The sequence below is a fragment of the Myotis davidii genome, unplaced genomic scaffold (assembly GCF_000327345.1).
Source record: "Myotis davidii unplaced genomic scaffold, ASM32734v1 scaffold89, whole genome shotgun sequence".
Classification (NCBI taxonomy): Eukaryota; Metazoa; Chordata; class Mammalia; order Chiroptera; family Vespertilionidae; genus Myotis; species Myotis davidii.
Window position 1 is genome coordinate 2,688,515 of NW_006300372.1, and position 22,585 is coordinate 2,711,099.

General features: G+C 37.0%; 1 protein-coding gene across 2 annotated transcripts; it reads right to left on the reverse strand.

Annotated features, from left to right (window-relative positions):
* Positions 1-7,103: 7,103 nt before the first annotated feature.
* Positions 7,104-19,352, reverse strand: YIPF5 (Yip1 domain family member 5). Of its 2 annotated transcripts, XM_006776998.2 has the most exons (6): positions 19,226-19,352; positions 18,551-18,670; positions 12,806-12,978; positions 11,821-11,966; positions 9,605-9,786; positions 7,104-8,084 (listed from the first exon to the last, which is right to left on the reverse strand). In XM_006776998.2, exons 2-6 carry the CDS (start codon positions 18,658-18,660, stop codon positions 7,922-7,924), a joined length of 774 nt encoding a protein of 257 aa, XP_006777061.1. In that variant the 5' UTR covers positions 18,661-18,670; positions 19,226-19,352; the 3' UTR covers positions 7,104-7,921. The 2 variants fall into 2 exon arrangements, with proteins under 2 accessions (XP_006777061.1, XP_006777062.1); XM_006776999.2 differs by lacking the exon at positions 19,226-19,352 and having other exon boundaries at positions 12,806-12,928; positions 18,551-18,633.
* Between the last annotated feature and the right edge of the window lie 3,233 nt (positions 19,353-22,585).

Sequence of the window (22,585 nt, forward strand, 5' to 3'; positions counted from 1 at the left end):
GGAAGGATGTCCAGAAGATGTCCGGTCTAATTAGCATATTACCCTTTTATTATTATAGATGCCAAAGCAAACAAATGTTCTCCAAACAAAAAAGCAGAAGGAAAGAATTTAAAATTCATAAAATAAACTTATATGTGCAGATGTCTGAATTAGACATGCTGATTTCAGTCTTCTTTTAAACCTCTGCTATGGTAACTCTTGGGAATTTAAATAGAAACAAATTGGGTAACAAATGTCTAATTTGAACACAGCCACTATCAGTTCTATATTATACATTTGATCTTATCTCTAACAATGAGTATTGATTCAATTAAAGCACACCTGAGTAAAATGTTAGGGATGCCCTGAAATGGCCATACAGTCCCACTCAAAGAGAAATTAAAAATGGGCACAGTTCAGAATTTTCTTTAAAGCTATGTAAAAACAGTGACCTATAAATGACACTGTTGGAATGACTCTTCTAAATGGGCAAGAAAAAAGGCAGCTCCTTTGAATGAAGTCTTCCCTTCTAAGGTGGGAGTAATTTGAGGTGTGAGTATGATGCAGTCTTTTTAGCCAGTGATTTTCAACCAGTGTACCATGGCATATCTTTGCCACAAGAATTTTTAAAACATCCAATACCTTTCTAAGGGACACTGAACTCTTTTATCTCAGATTGTCAAATAAAAAAATGACATTAGCTGCCCTAGCCAGTGTGGCTCAGTTGGAGTGCTGGCCCATACTCTGAAAGATGGAGGGTTCGATTCCTGGTCAGGGAACACACTCAGGTTGTGGGTAGGGAGGCATGTAGGAGGCAGCTGATCAATGTTTCTTGCTCACATCGATGTTGTTTTTTCCCCTCTCTATAAAATCAATAAATAAAAAAATAACAACAGCCAACACAATAGCTGTCCTGTGTGAATGAATTAAAATCACTATATTTTTTTTGTCATAGCAGCAACAAGTGTATTTTTTGGTGTGCCACTGAATTTTAGTAATTAGTTTACGTGTGCTATGAGATGAAAAAAGTTGAAAATCACTGCTTTTAGCAATATTCACATTCTACTGCTTCAGAGTATTATAAAAATGCCGAGATCACTGAGCACCAAAGAGCAATGCCTTGTGCATATAGATATGGCTTACTTGTTTCAACAAATCACAGAAAACTATTCTCACACTGGACAGAACCATTATGAAATAAATCTACTGAAATATTTAGAATTAAATTCTGAGTTTAAATGATGATCAACTTGAGCACCATTAAAAGCAAATGTGACAGTCTAATAATGAAAGATGCCAATACCAATTTTTTTTTAAAAGGTACAAAAATCCTACTTGTCCAGTGATAAGAGACTGCCAAAATAAACTAGACTCTGATCATATAATAACCAGCTACTAAAAAGAATGAAGTCAATTTTGATGTTCAATATATATAATACCCATAAGAGATTGCTAAGTTTTAAAAAATAACAAAAACAGATCCAGAGTCAGAGAAGCATCGATCAGACCGTCAAACCTCAGAGGGAAGGTCGGGGAGGGTGAGGGTAAGGGGGAAGAGATCAACCAAAGGACTTGTATGCATGCATAAGTCTAACCAATGGACACAGACACCAGGGGATGAGGGCATGAGTGTGGGGGCAATGGGGGATAAGGACACATATGTAATACCTTAATCAATAAAGAAAAAACAAAGAAACAAAACAAAAATGACTTCGAAAACATTGTGCTAATTGAAAGAAGCCAGAAACAAAAGGTACATCCTATGCTTCTCTTTATATGAGATGCCCAGTGTAATCAAATCCAGAGACAGAAAATAATTCATGGTTGCTATGGTATATGAGAGTTGGGAAATTTTTGGAAGTGGAAATATTTTTTTAAATATATTTTTATTGATTTCAGAGAGAAAGGGATAGAAGCATCGACAATGAGAGAGAATCAATCGGCTGCCTCCTGCATGATGCCCTAATGGGGATGGAGCCAACAATCTGGGCATATGCCCTGACTGGGAATCAAACCTTGACCTCCTGGGTTCATGGGTCAACTCTCAACTACTAAGCACACCAGCTGGGCTTTAGTGTACAATTAATGATTTTAGTTATGTAACCATCATCACTCAAAGGAAGTTCCCCTCAGCTCTTGTGTAGTCATTTCCACCTCCAACCAACTACTAATTTGTTGTCTCTATAGATTTGCCTTTTCTGGTGATTCTTATAAATTGAACCATACGTGATCTTTCATACTTGGCTTTTTTAAAAAAGTTAGCATAATATTTCTGAGGGTCATCCATATTGAGACAATAATCCATTCCTTTTTATTGCCATTTAAAGGTATTATTTTTTTATCATAATGATGGTGTGTAACCAAAAAAGGAATACTTTCCCATTTTGAAAATTAAAACATAAAAAACCATAGGGCTTTTAAACCATTGATTGTCTCAAGAAAATACTAAGTCCTACAATATTATCAAAGATCACAAAGCCAAAACCTGTAGGCAAATGTGTCACTGAATTTTACAAAAATCATTCATTTAAACTATATTTTCCTGGGGAAAAAATGAAATAACCATATTGCTTTCTCAACTTTTAGGAGAATCAGAATTAAGCCAAATAGGTATAATTTTAGAAGCATCTTAAGCCTCTTGAATATTTTATTTGTTTCATTTTAAATATTATTTTTGTACAAGTCTTGAAAAGCTATTTAAAACATCTTAATGCATAATTAATCACCCTGCAAGCTATCAGCAGATTTAGTGGTAGTTTCAGAAATAAACCAAATTTATAATTCAAGTTAAGCCTAATTAGTTAAGCACACAAAAAAATGTAATATCCGATTTTTAGAACCTAATGTGCTCAAGAAAGTATTCGTGCTTTTAAATTGGAAGAACAGCTCTGTGTTTAATTAGTCCTCATTTGAGTATGTCATCATTTTAATTTATTTGCACAAACACAGGACATTGTGCTCCATCAGCAGATAATGTTCTTCATTAGCTAGAGTAGGAACTTTGTGCATAAGGGTGGAAGAAATATTCTCATCTGTGATGCAAAGATCAGAACTGCATACTACCAGGTTTATTCTTCACATTTTATGGTCACCATTGAGATACACATTCATTAATAATATAAAACACTTTTGACTAAGTACTCTGCCAATCCCTAGAAATCAATAATTTAATATTTAATGTTTCATTTTACCCACTGCCCAGTTATTAAATGAGTATTTAATTATTACTGAACAAAGTAACTTACTGAAAATTCAAGTAATAGTAATGAACCAAAATTCAAACTTCAAAAATTTGGATGGTGGCAGTAGAGTTAATTCAAAATCAATTATTTCTTCAATGACGATGTAAAGTAAAAACAGCCTAGATTGCAGAGAGCGCAGTGAGGGTAGGCTTTATTTAGGTTGTTTGAAAACAGATACTATATGCTTAACAAGCTAATAGTAGATCACTTATCTATTCATTTAAGCATATGCAACAATTCAGGAAATTTTCAATAACTTGTATTATCTTGTTATTGCCACTCCTTCCTCAAATCCTAAATATTCCTAAAAAGAAACTCAGTAACTACTATAACTATCTTTGAAATAGTATTTATATTTTGCCTGATTTTATATGTTTCATTCTTCAATTCATGGTAAAAACAAGCCTATCATTTAAATACCGAAAAATTGCTTAGGAATAATCTAAGTTTTCATTTCCAAATAAATTAAAAAATATAAAAATTGAGATAATTTGGAATTTGCATAGGAAGCATGCTGTAGCTAGCGTTTTAAAGACCCAGTGCTATTCTTTGTAAGTGTTTTACATGCTGTGATCTGAAACATGCAAGATTTTTTGGAAAACTTTCGGCCCTACCTTATGAAAAGCTAAACACTGTCATAAATATATATTTTTTTTCTCCAACAGAAAAGCTACACAAATTGTCTACGTCATTACATTAGATCTGCTCTGTATGGCAACAGGCAAAATTGCAAATGTGGTCTTGATTTCCCATAATTCTCCATGATTAGGTCTGGGTAACCTAATTTCTACAGTTCTGTTTTTGCCCCAAATTCTAAATTCTTCCATTTATATGGGGGAAAAGTATCTAATTTCAGAAAGAAAGGACTCCTTAAAAAATCATTTTTTGTTAATCCTCACCCAAGGATCTTTTTTCCATGATTCTTAGGGAATGGAAGGGAGGAAAGGAGGGGGGAAAGGGAGGAGGGGGAGAGAGAGTCAGAGAAAGAGAGAGTCAGACAGAGACATTGATTGGTTGCCTCCTGCATGTGCCCTGACTGGGCCAACGATCAAACCTTCAACCAAGGCAGCATCCCTGACCAGGAATCGAACCCAAGACACTCCAGTGTGTGGGTCGACACTCTTAATCATTTAGTTATATTAGTCAGGCCAAAAGACTTTGTTTTTGTAGGTAATGAGTACTACAAACATAATTGCATAATTTTTACTTTGGAAACAACTATTCTTACTTAGCCTTGGAATACATTTGAGTTGAGCAACAACTATTAAGATTCAAAATACATACTTGCAGAATGTTAAGTACACAGTACTTAAAATCTACTAAAAATCATGTCATAAGTTACATTTTTTAAAAATTCTCTGATTAAATGGCTAATATCAGGATAGTTAGCAATTTAGGTTTTATAGAATTTTGCATTACCTTTACAACTATACCTGAAGAATGCCTATTCCTACAAGCCTACTATACAGACAGATCTTGAAAACACCCATTGGTAACATTACATTTACACCATATGAAAAATCAACTACATGAGCTGGCATACGTATATGCCTGCAATAAGTAACAAATAGTTTCAGTTACTCATTGACAATCATTGGGTGAGCTGTTAGCTATCTGAGAGTGTCTCTAGTATTAAAAGGTCCATGTCTCTTTTGTATAAGATAGGTCCTAAAAGCAAGCCAGATGTGCTACCTGGTATTAACTGGAAAAACAGAAATCTATTCCAATGCTAGCGAAAAAGTTACCATATAATAAACTTTTTGAGAAATAGTATATCAATTTTTAGAGTATGTGTAAAATATGATTACATATACTGTATTTTTTATTTAAGATAACTTTATAAGGGAAATTCTGGCTATACATGACAGTTCATGTAACCTAGAAAACTCTAGAACTACACTCTTGCATTAAATGCAACTCTACTTTATAGCTGTTTTGACAGAATAACAAGTCAAATATAAAACAGTTTTGCACTTAATCATTTCAGAGTCAAATAAAAGACAACCAAAAACAAAAAACTCTACAACATTGATTTAAACTAAAAATTACTTTGTTCGGAGGTCAGAAAGGCAAAACACACACACCAACCAACAGACAAAAAGAGAAAACACAACTTGATCCATTTGGGAATCTGACTGAAGACTTGTGGTCTTAAGTCTAACAACAGTGAGAGAATTTAATTTCCAAAGCATCATCTACCCTGTTCATTAGGAAGAACTATGTAGTATTAACATAAGGTGGTCATTACATTTGCCTTAATAAGAATTATATTTATAAAACTCATAACTGAAAAAGGTAGAAAAGATACCATGCAAGAATTACAATCTAGCCGAAACCGGTTTGGCTCAGTGGATAGAGCGTCGGCCTGCGGACTGAGGGGTCCCAGGTTCGGTTCCGGTCAGGGGCATGTGCCTGGGTTGCGGGTGCGTCCCCAGTTGGAGATGTGCAGGAGGCAGCTGATCGATGTTTCTCTCTCATCAATGTTTCTAACTCTCGAGAATCTCTCTCTCCCTTCCTCTCTGTAAAAAATCAATAAAAAAATATATTTTAAAAAAATTACAATCTATATATACAAATGCCTAAGCGACTGGTCAACCAGTAGCTATGATGCACACTGACCAGGGGGAACACTCAACGCAGGAGCTGCCCTCTGGTGGTCAGTGTGCTCCCACAGTGGGAGTGCCGCTCAGCTGATCAACAGTCACCAGAGCTGGGCTCATGGCTGGCAAGCACAGTTACAGCAGTGAGAGCCTCCCCCTATGCGGCCCTCCCCATCTGGACCAGGACCAGGATCGGGACTGGCATCTGGACTGACTGGGCACAAACCCGTACCTTCTTCACCAGTATTGCCCTAGGATGGGCACGGAGAGAACGCAGTGGAGCTGCAGTGAAGCCTACCGAGCGGTGGTGTCAGGTGCAGCAGGGCCAGGATCAGCGGGAGCAGCACAGCACCCGGCCTGGGCTTGGGCTCCTCCCTAGCCACCTGGCGCTTTGTGCACTACTTTGTGCTGTGCGGGATCGACGGGACAGTGGGCTGGAGCCCAACAGGCTGGTGGGTAAGGCTGGGCTACGGCAGCACGAAGGTCCACTGATCCCCACAGGCCAGACCTATCTATCTAGTAGAAAATATTATTCTAGCCTTGGCTGGTGTTGCTCAGTCCATTGGGAGTATTGTACTGTACACCAAAAGATTGTGGGTTTGATTCCTGGTGGGAGGCAACTGATCAATATTTCTCTCTCCTCCCACCCTTCCTGTCTCTAAAAAAAAAATCAATTAAAAAAAATTTATTCTGAAACAAACTTGTAAATTTGAAAATCCAGCCATAAACCAATTAATACTGAGTATATTTCTTAAGGTCATTAAGTTAATGAAGAAAACATATTAATATGACTCCAGAGGAAAAAAAATCATTATCTTCTTTAAGAAATGTTTTATTATCTTTACCACCTTTTATTATTGAAAGCCAGCTCTAAAAAAGAACCATAACTATGTCCGCTTGGAATTTCTTTTTATTTAGTCTGAAAATCTTTTTTAAAAAGAAACATTTTCCTCTCCATCTAGCACCTTTCTCATAACAATAACTGAACTACTGAGGCCATTTCTTCAGAAAAAGCCTATGATCAATATGCAAGATTTAGTGTTTCTTAGAGATTATCTTGGAAGAGAACATGACAATATTAACCATGTTTAATACAAAAAAATAATGTTGTAACTCCAAGTAAATTGCTTCTCAATAAATCTTTTCTTTATGATCACGTACTAGATGACTTCTATTCTTAAAGCTCAGGATAAATTGGGACTATACATGAAAATCAGACCCTACGTAAAGAAAATGAGATGCCGAGAATAGTAGTTTAGTAAAAGTAAACTTGACAACACAGTTAAAATTCATTGGGAAAATTTTAATAAGCATCAAATGCACTTTACATTGATAACTGCAATACTGAAACTGTGACATTTTAAATATTTTTTTCAAAAAAGGTTAGCGATTTTCTTTTTCCTGGGAAACATGGAGATCCAACTATAAGCATTAATGTGGCCAGTCTACGTCACTATGGTCTAGTTAATGCTAATATCTAAACAGGTGGTTACATCGCACGTCTACAATAAGGCAGACTCTGAACTTCCATATCGTTGAATTTTAGCAAAACTTCCATGAGATAACTGAAAGGAATGTCCAATTTTTGAAGTGCAAACTTATGAACTCTATATTACGATTAGTTTTTTGCTTGAAGTGCATCCAACTTGAGAATACAGGTGATTTTTCTTTCTTAATTATTTGGAAAAATATTTTGCAGTAAGTCTTGTATCTTCTTTACTATGACTGGGTTGTTTCTAAAAAAGATTATCAGCTCTGTGGTTAGTTTCCCACAGTTGATAAAAATTCTATCAAAAACACCATAATATAATTTAAGGAAAAAAGTTGTTTTTCAAAGGCTGCAGGAACAGGGAAGAAATAGCACTTCTTATTTGTATAAGCACAAACACTTAAAGCTAATCACTCTGCAGGTAAATCCAGTCTAGTATTCCAAAGTTCTATAAAAATGAACAAAAGATCCGTTTACATCCACTGCTTCAATAGTTAAATGTTAGACCTGCGTGAGAGTTCCACTGTAGCAGTTTGCTGGTCCGGTTTAAGAGTTCGAAGTCCTTTTTGTGTATTTGGCCCAATGATGTCCACATTCCAGATAAATTCAGTTCAAAAAACAGAAATTAGGGCAAAGACTCCATATAATAAAGCACAAGGATATGCTACTAGAAGTTGCTGTCCTTCCATGGCTAATGCAGAAATAAAAATTTTGGAAGCAGAAAAACTACACCATCCAATAATTCCAGCAGTGAGAATGATTCCTACCATTCCTCTGTAACCAACAAGAAAAAAAAACAAGGAGAGGGCGAAAAAAGACAGTAGACAAGATTAGTTATGTAAGCAAGTCTTTAAAAAACCATTTTAAATCCACATGTAGACATCTGTAGAAATAATCAAGATCCCCCCCCCCGCCCCCACCATGTTCAAATGTACTTTGCAGTGAATTCAAGGAGGATAAATTAAGTATGTGATAAACAGTCCATTTAGGAATACATTTTGCTCCTTTTAGCACAGGGTTTCTCAATCTCGGCACTAGACATTGGGCTAGATATACTTTTGTTGTAGGGACTGTTCTGTGCATTGTGAGAATGTTTAGTCGCATCCCTTGTCCCCAACAGTTGTGACCCAAATTGTCTCCATGTATTGCCAAATGTCTCCTGGAAGCAAAGTCATCCCTAGTTGGAAAACACTGTTTTAAGTAGAAAACATCTTCTGTAGAATTCAAATATAAATATATCAGTCTTAACAAGTGAGAAGAATGAAGCAATGTCTATACTAAAAACTCAAGTGTTTTTATCCAAAGGAGGAATAAAGCCATCATCTTGCCAAATCTCTGGTATCAACTAGTTGACAGATGCTCTCCTCTTAAAGCTTTATTGTAACTTACTAAGTGAAACAAAGCTTGCTCACTAGTCCTGTCCAACACCGGCCACAAGGAGGAGCTTGAACTGTTGAGATTACCTGCCCACTGGCCATGAGAAGGAACTTTTACACCTTACTTTTTAACCTTTCCTAAATTATTATCTAAAAATTACACACATTTAAAGCGGCTTACAAGTACATCTGAGAATATGATCTATATATATGAAGGCCTAAGCGACCTTTATGACCGGATGACCAGCCAGTAGCTTTGATGCACACTGACAACCAGGGGGCAGATGCTCAATGCAGGAGCTGCCCCCTAGTGGTCAGTGCACTCCCACAGCCAACCTCCTGCAGCGGGCCAACTTTCCTTGGTACCTCCCCCTGGCCAGCCGCCTGATCTGGACTAGGCAATGGCCCCAATCGTCAGCCAGGCCGAGGGACACCACCAATGCACGAATTTGTGCACAGGGCCTCTAGTAGGCTAATAATACCTTGTGCTAAAAAAATGTTTCATTTTCAGTTAAAACACTACCAAAAAGAGAGTATATGTTTATTATTCACTCACTTAGCACATGCTCAACATCTTCAAAAAATCAGACATAGTCTAAAGCTATCAGAGATAAAGTAAATATAATTTTTAACAAATTAACCTTTTCCATGCTAAATTTAATATTTACTTTCACAATCACCACTGTTTAATTATTTACAGACACTGGTAAGTGAACACAAAACTAGTTAAATTCTTTATCACAGGCCAAAGCAGAGATGGTATAAAATGTTTTAAAATGTATTCTCAGTTTCCTTATCAATGAAAAAAGCATGTAACAGACCTCAGTCAGAGTCAGTGATTTATCTCAAACTGATAGTGAGGTAAATCCTATTACACAGAATTGGTAAATCAATACCCGAAATAAAGATCATACTCACTGCAAAGAAAATATCACTGCAAAGCTGGAAAGTAGGATCATGGGAAGAAGACAATATCCAAGGACACTTGCCACACAACCAAATGAAACACCCGTCATACTCATTAAGTTTAATAAACAAAACATTCCTAGACATCCAATTGCACTGATCCCATATACATAGCCAAACTGGATTTTGCCAGCCTAAGGATAAAGAAAAGATTATAGGTCAAAGGGCAAAAATAAATAAATACATAACATAACATAACTTTTTGGCCTCATTTCATAATTTATGAGCATCAAAATCTAAAGAGGTACCTAACTCTTTATAAAGAGAAGTAAAACACAGAACAGATTAGCTTTCACATCTGATTCCTGGTCTGGGCACGTGCCCAGGTTGTGGGGTTGGTCCCTGGTCAGGGTGAATATGGGAGACAACTGATCAATGTTTCTCTCTGACATTGATCTTTCTCTTTCTCTCTTCCCCTCCTTCTAAAAAACAAGCAAACAAATTAAAACACACACACATACAAGAAGTTTAAACTATACACCTCCCAATATTTGGTTTTTCATTTTCCAGTTAGTATTTGAGCTTGGCATAGAATTCAACAAATAGATACAAAATTTTGGTATAGTAACCTGAAGTAGTACATTTCTAAAAAGATATCTGGCTGATTTTAAGCAAACACTACAGAGACAAATGGAAAGCTAATATCATTTTAAAAAGCCCAATTCCACTGAAACTGCTCCAAAGCAATTTATTCTCATTGGCAGATACAGCCATATTCTTCTTAACAGTGGAAATAATTTCATCATTCTTTTTATATGTGTTATAGGAGCTAGGGCAAGGGTGGGCAAACTTTTTGACTCGAGGGCCACAATGGGTTCTTAAACTGGACTGGAGGGCCGGAACAAAGGCATGGATGGAGTGTTTGTGTGAACTAATATAAATTCAAAGTAAACATCATTACATAAAAGGGTACGGTCTTTTTTTTCAATAGTTTTATTCATTTCAAACGGGCTGGATCTGGCCCGCAGGCTGTAGTTTGCCCACGGCTGAGCTAGGGGATGAAAGCCAGAGTAAAAGCTGGAAGCCAAGGTTCTGTGGGAAGCGGAGAAGAAAAGTAAACTGAATAATGAGGCAAGGGGAATATAATAGAGGCACTATTTTCTTTCTTTTTCTAAATTGTTGATTTATAAGTCCTTTGACCAAAAATAAACAAACAAACAAAAAATTAAGACAGTAACAGCTAGGTAAATTGCAGTTATAGTACCATTAGTCAAGCTATGTGAACAACCATTGTATCATTGTATTCAGGTCACATTATCATTAAAATCAGTCTTCAAAGAAACCTTCAAAAGTTCCTAATTTTTTAAGATTTTTGACATATAAAATTCAATTGCAAGAATGCCTCTATAAATTATGCTAAATGGAAAAATCCTTGAAATTTTTGTTAGACTAAATATTTATTTGTAAATACTTGATTAAACATGTAGGAGGAAAGAGCTCAGCTGAGTTCATTGGTAAATTTGTTCATGTAGTAATAATAATCCCTCATACTTGCACAGTGTTTTAAAATTTTCAATGTGTTCTCACAATCTTATTAGGTGGAAAGCACAGAATTATCTATCAGAGCTCAAGGACAGAGTAGGAGTACTGAGTTCATGCCTAGCTGCTGACTAAAAACTGCATCTTCTATTCATCACATCATTTTTCTCTCAATTCAGACACATTTGAAATATAAAACAAATATTAACAATTACCTTTACAACTTTTCATTTTCAATATGTTTTAACATTCTTAGGGAGGTGGGAGATAGGAACTAAAACTTATTCTTTAATGTTTCCATTCATTAAAAGTCAAAATAATATATAGAAAAATAACCACCAGTATCCCAAGGAAACACTATCCAAAGTCTGGGAATAAATAAAAGAGCAATAGGCTAAACTTTTTTTTATCAATCTCTGAAAAGTAAGAAGCGATTCTTATGAAGGAACAAAGCCACACATTATTTATTTATTTATTTTTGTTTGTTTTCCCCTAATAATTGGATCCCTTACTGGAACAAGAAATGCTATATGCTATATTTATTATCCATGGAGATATGATGAATAGGTATCAATGCAAGCAAGTCAATACTATTCAGAACACAACAAAGATTTGATGTGTAAGCAGTCTTGGTAGAACATTGAGAGAATTCTTTAATCTCACACTGAGAGCTGAAACTAAAATCTTACCAGTAATAATGTGGCTCCAAAGGCAAGGCAAAAAACCATGGGTCCTGCCAAATCAGTCTCATTCATGATGCTGCCATCTGCTACTTTTAATGGATGTAACACTGTTAGTGTTTTTTGCCAGATGTGGTCAAAATTGATACCTAATTCTAAAAGAAAAGAAAATAAGGAAATCAATTAGGATTTGTGATATAACATTAGTTTACCAGAATCTATGTTAGAACAGGAGACAAAATGAAACACCCAGCATTAAAAGAGCATCTAGCAATACCAATAATACTATTTTGGTAAGTCCTCAATACCAGTCCTTACTGAGTAGGTGCTTATCCCACAAATAACCAATTTCTGGTTTTGTGCTGGAAAAGGATATGAATATGATGAAACAGACACTCTAAGCTATGACTGCATAGCAAAAATTATATGGACAAATTTAAAAGCAAGGTGTCTTTTATCTGGGGCTTCAGGAATACCTGAAGTCCCCATGAAATTGTACACTAACCTATGTCTTTATTTGTTCATTTTTCTGGCAAGTGTATTCATAGATTTCATTATATTTTCAAAGGGTATCAAATTCCCCCTGTCCCCAAAGAAATGTCCAGAACTACTGCTTTATGGATTTTGGAATACAATTTGAAAACCACCATACTTTTCAGTAATGTTACTAGTTCTGTCAGCTTATTTTCACGTAGAATAATCAATACCATGCCATTTCCTTTAACATCTTCCACAGATAGAACTTAATCAATATGAAGTAAAAGTCAATGCTAATATACTGACATACTTTATTACCACTTTATAAAAATTAAAAATCGGGTCCCTTCTGACACAATGAGGTTTCATATATAATCTGTTCAAAATGGATCACTTAGCAGAAACCTTTTTCTAAAACATTATTCTTTTAAAAGAAAAGACAACTTCTCTAAACAGATTTATTTTATTAACCAGCTAAATACTATAAAATACTATCAAGTGTTGCAACCAATCTGACCTTCCAATAAAGGTGGCTCATCCTCAAAGCTGTTTCCATAGAATGGCTGGGGTGTAGTCGGAGTAAAGGTCTGAGTTGGCTGGAAAATCTGCCCGGTGTATGGCTGTTGTGGCTGTATCATTTCTGGAGGGACATAGCGACCTTGTTGCGAATAGTCATAGCCAGCATACTGTCTGTAAATCAAAGTAAGTTACATTTCCCAAAATTATGTCACTGTTAAGAGCTAGTATCTCTGACAGCTAGCGAATCTTAGTTATGTGATTCCTAGGACATCTACCTCGCCAGTTTTTACAAATGGAGGTTGAAATAATTACTATTATCAAACTGATCACCAACAATAAATTGTCTATGTTTTATAGAGAAGGTTTCTGATGCCAACACGCCCTTATGCAGCACTTAAGCATTTTACAAACTATTTAACTTCTGAACAGTAGGAAGTTCACAAATGAAAACTTAAAATCTTTTCTATTTTATTACACAGTAGGTCCTCGGGTTACATCGGAGATCCATTCCTATGATGTGTCGGAACCTACTTACATGAGCACCTACGACACTCACATGGAGCACATGCACAGCAATAATGAAGTGAAACAGTAAAAAAAATTTAAAAGAAAGGTAACAATTACTGACCTTTACTTGTGGTAAATAAATAATAAAAAACATAAAGCACGTATGTACATACGTCAAAATGATGGAACTTTTTTTTATAAATAAATGGGAGATGGTGACGTAACCACGAAATGACGTACATAGAGTCCTACGTAACCCCAGGACTGTCTGTATATAAAGATAGCTATGTCTAAGACTATGGATGAGTAAAGTGGCACTGTATTTTATTTTTAATAATCTCATTTATGTCTGTCCGGTTTAAGAGAAGGCAGCTAAAATTTATCTGCTTCTACACTCAATCTGTTGTGATATATTGTTTTAGCTGAAGTATCTGAAGAAAATCTAGTGTTGTAGACTTGCAGTTGGAAAATAGAGTATTTTTAAGATATTATCAAGAATATTCCTTTTGATATTATATCAAAATTCAAAGCAAAGTGGTAGACTTTTAAATTCGTTGAAACATGGAAATTGAAACAATACTAATGATGTTTTACACTCTATTGTATTAGAATACATTAATCTGTTGTCTTATACTTTGAAAGGATTCATTCTTTAATCATGTGTGATTTTGTAACATCATGCACTGGCCATTTAGAAAATATTAGTATACTCTCATTTCTCTTCAGATCACATAAATCTTTCACCTTAGAAAATATTAGTACTCTATGAGTTATGTAGATGTTCTAAATATTGACATTTAATATAAATCATACAAGGTGGGACAAATATAGGTTTACAGTTGTTCATATGGAAAATATAATCTATAATAATAAAAGCGTAATTTGCTAATTAGACAGCCAAATGACCTTCTGGATGTCCTTCCAGATGAAGCCACACAGGTGGGGCCCGAGGCAGAGGCTGTTGGGATGATCAGGCAGGCAAGCAGAGGCAGTTAGGGCAATCAGGCAGGCAAGCGAGCAGTTAGGGGCGATAAGGCAGGCAGGCGAGTGGTAAGGGGTGATCAGGCAGGTAGATGAGCAGTTAGGGTGATCAGGCAGGCAGACAGAGGCAGTTAGGGCAGTTGTGGGCAAACTGTGGCTCTCGAGCCACATGTGGCTCTCAGGCAAGCAGTTAGGAGCCAGCAGTCCCAGATTGCGAGAGGGTGCAGGCTGGACTGAGGGACCCCCTTTCCATTTGTGCACCAGGCCTCTAGTAATTAATAAATAATTAGAAATAATAAACTGTTCCCCAAATTCACAACTGTAAACCTACTTTTGCCCCATCCTGTATCCTATATAATAAAAGGCTAATATGCAAATTGTCCCCTCCACCAGGAGTTCGGCCAGGGGTGGGGCAGGCTGGCCCTTCGCACCCCCCCCAAACCTCCCCCCCACCCCCACAGCTTGCAGCCTGATTGGCCCCTATCAGAGGGGGCTGGCCGACACCACCTGTGCACAAATTCAGATAGGTAGGTGAGTGGTTAGGGGCAATCAGGCAGGCAGAGGGGTGCACTGGGCCTCTAGTATAATATAAATATAAAAATCACATTTGTTAATGTCACCACTGCTCTCATCAGAAAAAAATAGTTAATTACTGGGAAGCTGCCAAATTCATTGTGATGGATACAAGTTTTACAAAATCTTCATTTTTGCCTGAAAACAGTAATTTGATCACTGGCCACACATATTGTCAATTATTTTCCTTGAAGTAACAGGCTCAATTCATTCATTTTTTGGAAAATATCTGTCAAAATACTTAAGTCTGAATAGCCACAGTTTGTCTGTCAGTTGTTCTTTCCAATAAAAATGGTTTCCATGGAAAAGCAGCTGATTCAGCTTGAGACTCAAATTGCACAGGGGTCTTTCCAAGAGATAATCATTGTACTTCAGTATGAAATAGAAGTGCTTTATGACTGTTTCCCATTTTATCACACAAAATACTTTAAAAATATGTGTACTCAAGGGTCAGGATATAATTCTTACTCCTTCATCAAGGGCATCATTAAATAAAGTTGGTTCCCCCACTCCCTAACAAGTGTGTGGCAATGAAGAATACAATGATTATTAGAACGGTTTGATGCCTTTGTCCTAATTCATACTTGGGTACCAGCAGTTTTACTGAGCATTGCTTTTGCAACATCTGTGCAAAAGTCAACACACCTAAAAAGGTATATAATGTCTTAGTATTGTTATAAAAACAGTTTTGACCTTAAAAACTCTCTGAAAGGTCTCAAGGAACCTGTTGGGACTTCAGTCCATTCTACAAAACACTGATATAAACCCATAAATTTCATGTAAAAAAGAGAAATACTGCAAACAAATGATAGTTTCAAAGGTGCACCACCATTCCTTCTTCAAGATCCAAGGTGAGAATGACAATATCATGAAGTATCATTTCCTTTTGCTGGTAGACCCTGGTCAGAAAAATTCCTGACTCGCCTCTGCAAGCTTTAATCTAAAACACAGTATGGTAGACATGATCCTTGTGGATCAACACTTTTACAACAGGAGGAACAGCAGAAAGTAAACTTGTTTAGCACTCATAATCAACAGCAAAGACAAAGCCTTTTAACATACTGGGTTGGCTACTTAAGTTCATGAAAATCCATGGACAGTATATAAAGATATTACCAGTTAAGTCAAAGATAAAAACTTAGGCGCTTTCAATACTTAAAAAAATATGTATGGTATTACTACATGTCTTAGAGGCCTATCTAGAATGTGGGTCCTGGCCAAAAATGACATTCATAAAACTCAACAGATTAAGATTAAATAAGCTTTATTTTTATTTGTTATTTTTAATTAATATATTATATTTAGAAAGTATCCATAGAAAAAGCTAAGCAAAATGTTAAAGCTGACTTCATAGGGAAAACGCGAAACTATAATAATAAATAAGTCAAAGGTGAAGACAATCCAAGTAATATGTTATTCAAATTTATATTTTCATCAATAGATATGTTATGAGCTGATCTTTGTTACCAAAACAAAGTATTATTTGATAAACTGAGGTGGACATTTAAAATGTCATTAGGGTATAGATTTAATTAAAGGTACATTAAGTAAAAGAGGCCAGTTTTTATTTTTAAATAAAGCTCAGAAACAGTTATTACTAATAAAAATTAGGATTCTTGTTTTCCTAAGCGTCACCTATAAACTCATATTCATTAACTGGCAGTAATGGTTATGTAAGCACCTGGAACAAAACTTCTTTACTAGTATTGGAGCAATGGTACATACTTTGGTTGGAATGAAATTGTGAGAATAGTTAGCAGTAGAATATCTAAAACTGCTTTGAAAAACTGAAATGAGAGGTAAAGTGGAATGATAGTTACACCTTAACCCCTAGAGTGCTGGGGAACGCAATCAGGCTCCTCCTGTCTTTCGCCAAAAGTGCCAGGAGCACTTATTCAAATTTTTTTTCTACTAGTATTTCATGATACAATCAGCAAACAATATATGTCAAAGATGAAAACAAATGTAGTAAAGGTTTCCTTAAGTTTCTGAATATGTAACTTCACTTACTTGCGAGTCATAGTTTTTTTCCCCCTAAACTGCTGTAAAATCAGCAAAAATGCCTTGGCAATTTCAGCATAGTTCCTAGGATATTGGTTGGCACTCAAAGGGTTAAAGTAATGCAAATATGAACAGGATAGGAAAGAAAGGCAGAGACAGATAAACCCAGGAGGTTGCAACCTAAATGGAATAATTCTGCTGAGTCCAAACACCAATACATATAATTTGGTTAAAAACAGGCTTGCATACAGAGGTTTTCCAAAGTTCTATAGCTGCAGTCTGGCTAATCTTACCTTCACTTGCCCTCTCATACATAGAACAAGTGCAAAAAATATATATTTAGGTAAATAAATGAATAAAAATTTCACAACAGGATTTTTCTGATTCTGTCCTACTGACTGAACAAAAAAGATATATCCTCAATGATATGTAATTGAGAATTTAACAGAAACAGAAGTGACTCACAGAGAGAATTCTTTACATGCTCACTCCCATTATGGGTTCACTATGTAAAGTTTTTTGTTGTGTGTCTGGGGGGGGGGGGAATTAGACTATTTCAAAATAAACAAATTCAAGAGGTCTACAGGTTGCAAAAAGTATAGCCTACCCATAACAGGCCAGACTATGAAGCTGCATTTGTTTCTTCCTTGGTTTATTTAATATTTTGGGCACTTCCATTCAGATTTATCAATTCAAACAAACACATTCTAGAACTACATGTTTCTCTCAGAGTGGACACACCATCTTCCCTTGCTCTCATCCTGGGCTAGTCTTCATGAGGTTTTTAATTCATGGCTCGAAGATGAACATCAGATAACACATCAACTGTCTGAAGTCATATGCACATGTGGATATTTCAGTGCATGCACACATTTCTCAGAAAGAGGCCCATAGTTTTTATTAGATTCTCAAAGGAATCCTAGATCATCTTGAAAAATTTCCTGACACAGGAAATTCCTTCACTGGTTAGGAGTCTGGTAAGATTATCCTTAAGGTCCTAAGAAACTAAGGATATAATGTCCTAGAGGAAATTGATAGAAAAACTTCAGTTATTTTTGTCACAAATACTGGGAATTATTAAAAAAGCATTCTTTAACAGTTCAGGGCTGAAAGGCTTTGAGACCCCCTCTTCAAAATGCAACTGGCAACTTGTGTGACAAGCTTTTAGTCTAAGTAATAACAAAGATGACTATCAATTGCTAAGTGAAAATCACCTGATGATTCATAATGGGAAGCTTACATTGTTAGTGTTACTAGCACTTCAATTAATGCTGATAAAGTCTGAAAGTTGGAGTATTTTAATTATTTAAAAAGCCATCAAAAGCTTTTAATTTTTAAGTGTTCCCGTAAGCTAAATAGCCTATCTTCTAAGTACCTGACCGCCTATCCATATCTTAAATGACGTAGCAATACTGTGAATAGAGAAAGCCCTTCAACAATCTACTTGTCCACCTACATCGCACCTGAAGATTTTGCACAAGATACCAGACTCTGAATAGGGCAAACCCTTCAAACCCAAACTAGTGTCACAGTTCTCTCCCGAGGAAGGAAGATTATGAAAAATCAGATTCCTGATGCGCGGAGACAAGTTCATACATTCAGTTTCAGGCAGAACAAACATTCTGGGCATATGGTTTCACTGAGACCTTGAGTAAATAAATGGCCAAACTTGAAAAGTTACTTGTTATAGGGTCCTCCACTTCCTCCATAGTCATAGGACTGCTGTGACTGGTCGTCGATGCTGTAACTTGTCTGGTAGAAATCCGTGTTTAAGTTATCAAAGCCTGACATTGCAAACGATCTGCAATAGGAGAGAAATGGGAAAGGCTGCTTATGCTCAAGATCCTACCGAATTCGTTCCTGACACACTTTGCTCAAGCAAACGGCCCCAAAAGGCAGCAAATAGTTCTTCAGAAATGTTGCGAAGCAGCATTTGGAGGGTGGGATGGAGCGGGGCGGGGGTACGGGGGTGGCTAAGGAAACGTCTAGCCTCTAAGTCCAGGCCAGGGAAGGTACGTCCACTTCAAGGACCTGATAAACCCTGGGTTAGGGGCGGGGTCGCGGGAGGAGTGGCTCCGCTGGGTGGAAAATAACAACAAGGACCCCTTTTCATCTCGAGGCTGGGATTTACAACTGACAATGCGGCTGCCTCCTCGCAACATAAGGCCGGGGACTGCCAGGAAAGTGCAGACTCCTGGGAGGCCGCGCCTTTGGTGCAGAGGCCGCGTCACAGCCAGGACTTGCAAGGGAGCGAGGGTTTGAGGGAAAGGACCCGACGGTGCCGAAAGGCGGCCACAAGCCGCGCCGCCCAGGGGTGGGGAGACGCCGAGCAGTGCCACGGGCCTGGGACACTCACCAAACGCCAAGGCGGCGGCAGAAGCTCCCGCGGCGCCAGATAATCGCCCGAACTCCGCTTGGGACCCTGAAGAGGCACCCGTTGCTACGTGTCACAGGCCAAAGAACTGCTTCCGGGGCACGCCCCGCTCGCGCAGCCGTGTTGGCCGATTTTGCTCTTATTGGTTGGACACCAGTGGGCGGGGAACCTGATACGTGCATGCGCAATATGGACCAATGAGAAGAGGGGAAATACTTCCGGCAGCCTGGTTAACGGTAGAGGCTGAAAAGCGCACGCGCAGCAACTGTTGATCGCTATTCGCGGGGAGGAGAGTTCGGAGAGGTCGCGTTTGCCCCGGTGCAACTGTAGAAATGCGACGGAGAGAGCCGGTCTCCTGTCCACCAACTAACGAACCTCGGTCTCTATGGACTTACTGTGATCCAGGCACTCTGCTAAAGAGTTTATGTGTGTTATTTATCTTTACCCTAATGAGGTAGTTACTCTGTTATTCTCCTATTATAGGCTAGCTAGGTTGTTAAACGTTCCTTTAATAACATTGAATGCAGTGTTACAGGACAACTCTGTCAGGTGTGCGAACTGTTGGGGATGCCGTGGGTACTACGGTGAATATAAGCTAGACTAGATGGTACTGCTCACATGGAGTTGGTGAGGGAGGGGATTACACATGTAAATACATGTGAAATTGTTACCGGTATCATGTGTTTCGTAATTCCTTGAAAGGGTGTAGCAGTCATCTGGGAATAAGAATCTGAAAAGCCACAATGAGAAAGTGGTCAAAACAGTGACCAGGAGTTAATTACGGAAAACGGGAAAAGAGAAGGAAAAAAGAGGGGAAGAGAAGAGCATGAATATTTGAGGTTGTGCAAGGCCTGGGATTAGAGTAAACATGGTGTGAGGAAAGCTGTGTAGATCAGGGTTTCTCAACCTCTGTACTGTTAATATTTTGCTCCAAATGATTCTTTGTTGTCGAGGGCAGCCCAGTGCTCTGTGGGAGGTTTAGCAGCATCCCTGACCTCTACCCAGTAGATGCCGGTAGCATCCCCCCACCCACCTTGTCACAACATCAGACTTAGGAAATGACTGGTCTAAAGGAAGAGTGATTGAAATAGTGAGTGCGGGAGCCACATTAGTAGTGAGGCGGATCTAAGGCAAGGGCCAGGATACCTTGTCTTGTTGGATTCTGGCGTTGGTTCTAAATGAAATGGGAAACTACTGAAGGTTATAAACTAATGAGTGGCATTGACTATTTTCTTTAAAAAAAAAAAGAAGAAAGAAAAGAAAAAAGAGAGAAAGAAAGGTAAAGATTGCTGTGGCTGCTGTGTTAAATCACTTTTTCAAAGTGGAGAAATCCTAACTACGCTAACTCCAATGGTATTAATCAATGAGCAGAACTGTCTTCAGGATTTATAGTCCTAATATTTATATCGAGAGCCATTGTATTGTGTGCTGGGACCAAAATCCTGACAAATCTGGCCATTGCTCTGGAATGGCATTTCCAAAGGAATGATAAAATTTTTTGGCTAAAACGAAACAAGTAAAAATAAAATAAAAACACATTCCCCTCCAAACTAAAATAGCAGCAGCAAAAGGATATAAACCAAAACATCAAGGACTGTACTCTAGAGATGAACAGGCAGCTACACTTTGAAGTTTTCTACTGCATTAGAGAATGTCTGAAATTGCTCATCCAACTATTTACCACCTTTTACAAACAATTTTAGGATGTATTGATGTAGGTACCATCCGTATAACTCAAGATAGACTGACCATATATACTGATTTGCTGGAGATAGTCTCATTGTCCCATTTTACGCATGATTTTTCTAGCAGAATTATTAATATGATTACTTTTTCACTCTCAAAAATATCCCAGTTTGATTGATAAATCACATGATTGTACTCTCTAAGCTACATTAGCTATGAAGCTGAGTTTCTAGTCATGAACAATATGCAATAATCTATCACTTTATCTACTTATGATTGTGATTCTTTCATTGAAAAAAATTCTAGTCTCTGTTCCTCCTGATACTTTCATTTTTTCCTATCCAAAAGAAATATTACTCTCAAAAATGAGCAAAGTACAAGAATGACTATTAATGTGAAATAAGTCATACAGAAAGACAAATACCATATGATTGTGCTTATATGCAGAATCCAAAGGAAAAAATAAATGAACAAACAAAATGGAAACAGACTTATAGATATGGAGAACAAACTGATGCTTGCCAGAGGGGGGAGGATTAGGGGGTTGGGTAAAAAAGGTGAAGGAATTAAGAAGTACAAATTGGTGGTTACAAAATAGCCACGGGCATACAAAGTACAGCGTAGGGAATATAGTCAATGATATTACAATAACTACGTATGTTGCCAGATGGGCACTTGAAATATCAGGGCGAATACTTTGTAAATGATATGGTTGTCTAACCACTATGTTATCCACCTGAAAACCATACAAAATAATATTGAACGTCAGCTACAATTAAAAAGTGAAATAAAAAAGAATGTGAATATTAATAATGAGCTGATTAAGGATGAATTGTTGGATATAGATATTATTCAAGTTCTGCTTTTGTCTATGAAAACAGTTACCATATTTGTTGGATTTTTTCCTCTCTAGCCTCTGCCTTTGTTGAGAAACCAAGCAAGAAAATTGAGTCACATGATTAGATCTTCCATATTGTTTGACATTGAGTTATAAGCCAAGGTATCCTGTAGAAGCCTCTTGGGGGTTTTGAGAACACCAGTAAATTTCACAGCTAGTCAGGTAGGTCTTCCTTTTGGGAAAATTTATTTATTTATTTATCAATCTAGGGATCTATCAATCTTATTTATTTATTTATTTATTTATTTAATGTTGTACCTCTGCACCCCAAAAGAGGTTGAAGTAAGTTATACTAAAGAAAACTGGAATAATTGATAACCTCTGTTAGAGTCGTTGAGCTGACTTAATTAGGAATACAAAAACTTACCCAGGTGAAGAGATGATGGACCAGGAAGTGGGCTTGTGACAGTTACCTAGTCCTTCCCTGGAATCTAGTATGTCAATTACCAAAATTGTAACAATAGAAATAAAGTCATATTTTTAATTAGTGTGATAATCATGCTAGTATACATACTAACACTTTTACATGCTTCAAAAACATTCCTTTTTTTTTTAGGATGGCAGTGAAATTGTATTTAGATATTTTAGAATTACCTTCTTTTCCTTTTGTTTTATCATAAATATGTCCTGGGGAATTGTGCCAGAAAGTTATGGTTTGAACATGGGTAGTTTTCCCCTACTTTCAGCTATATCTGCAAGCTCCAAATAAGGTAGGGATTTGGCAGCTGTGAGGGTATCCTGTCAAGTTCCACAATGAA

Coding starts and splice junctions, on each gene's coding strand:
- YIPF5 (XM_006776998.2), bottom strand. CDS start 18,660: ATGTCAGGCTTTGATAACTTAAACACGGATTTCTACCAGACAAGTTAC. Junction 11,967..12,805: donor TGAGCCACCTTTATTGGAAG/GTCAGATTGGTT, acceptor CTTTTCTTTTAG/AATTAGGTATCAATTTTGAC. Junction 9,787..11,820: donor TTGGAGCCACATTATTACTG/GTAAGATTTTAG, acceptor CTTTATCCTTAG/GCTGGCAAAATCCAGTTTGG.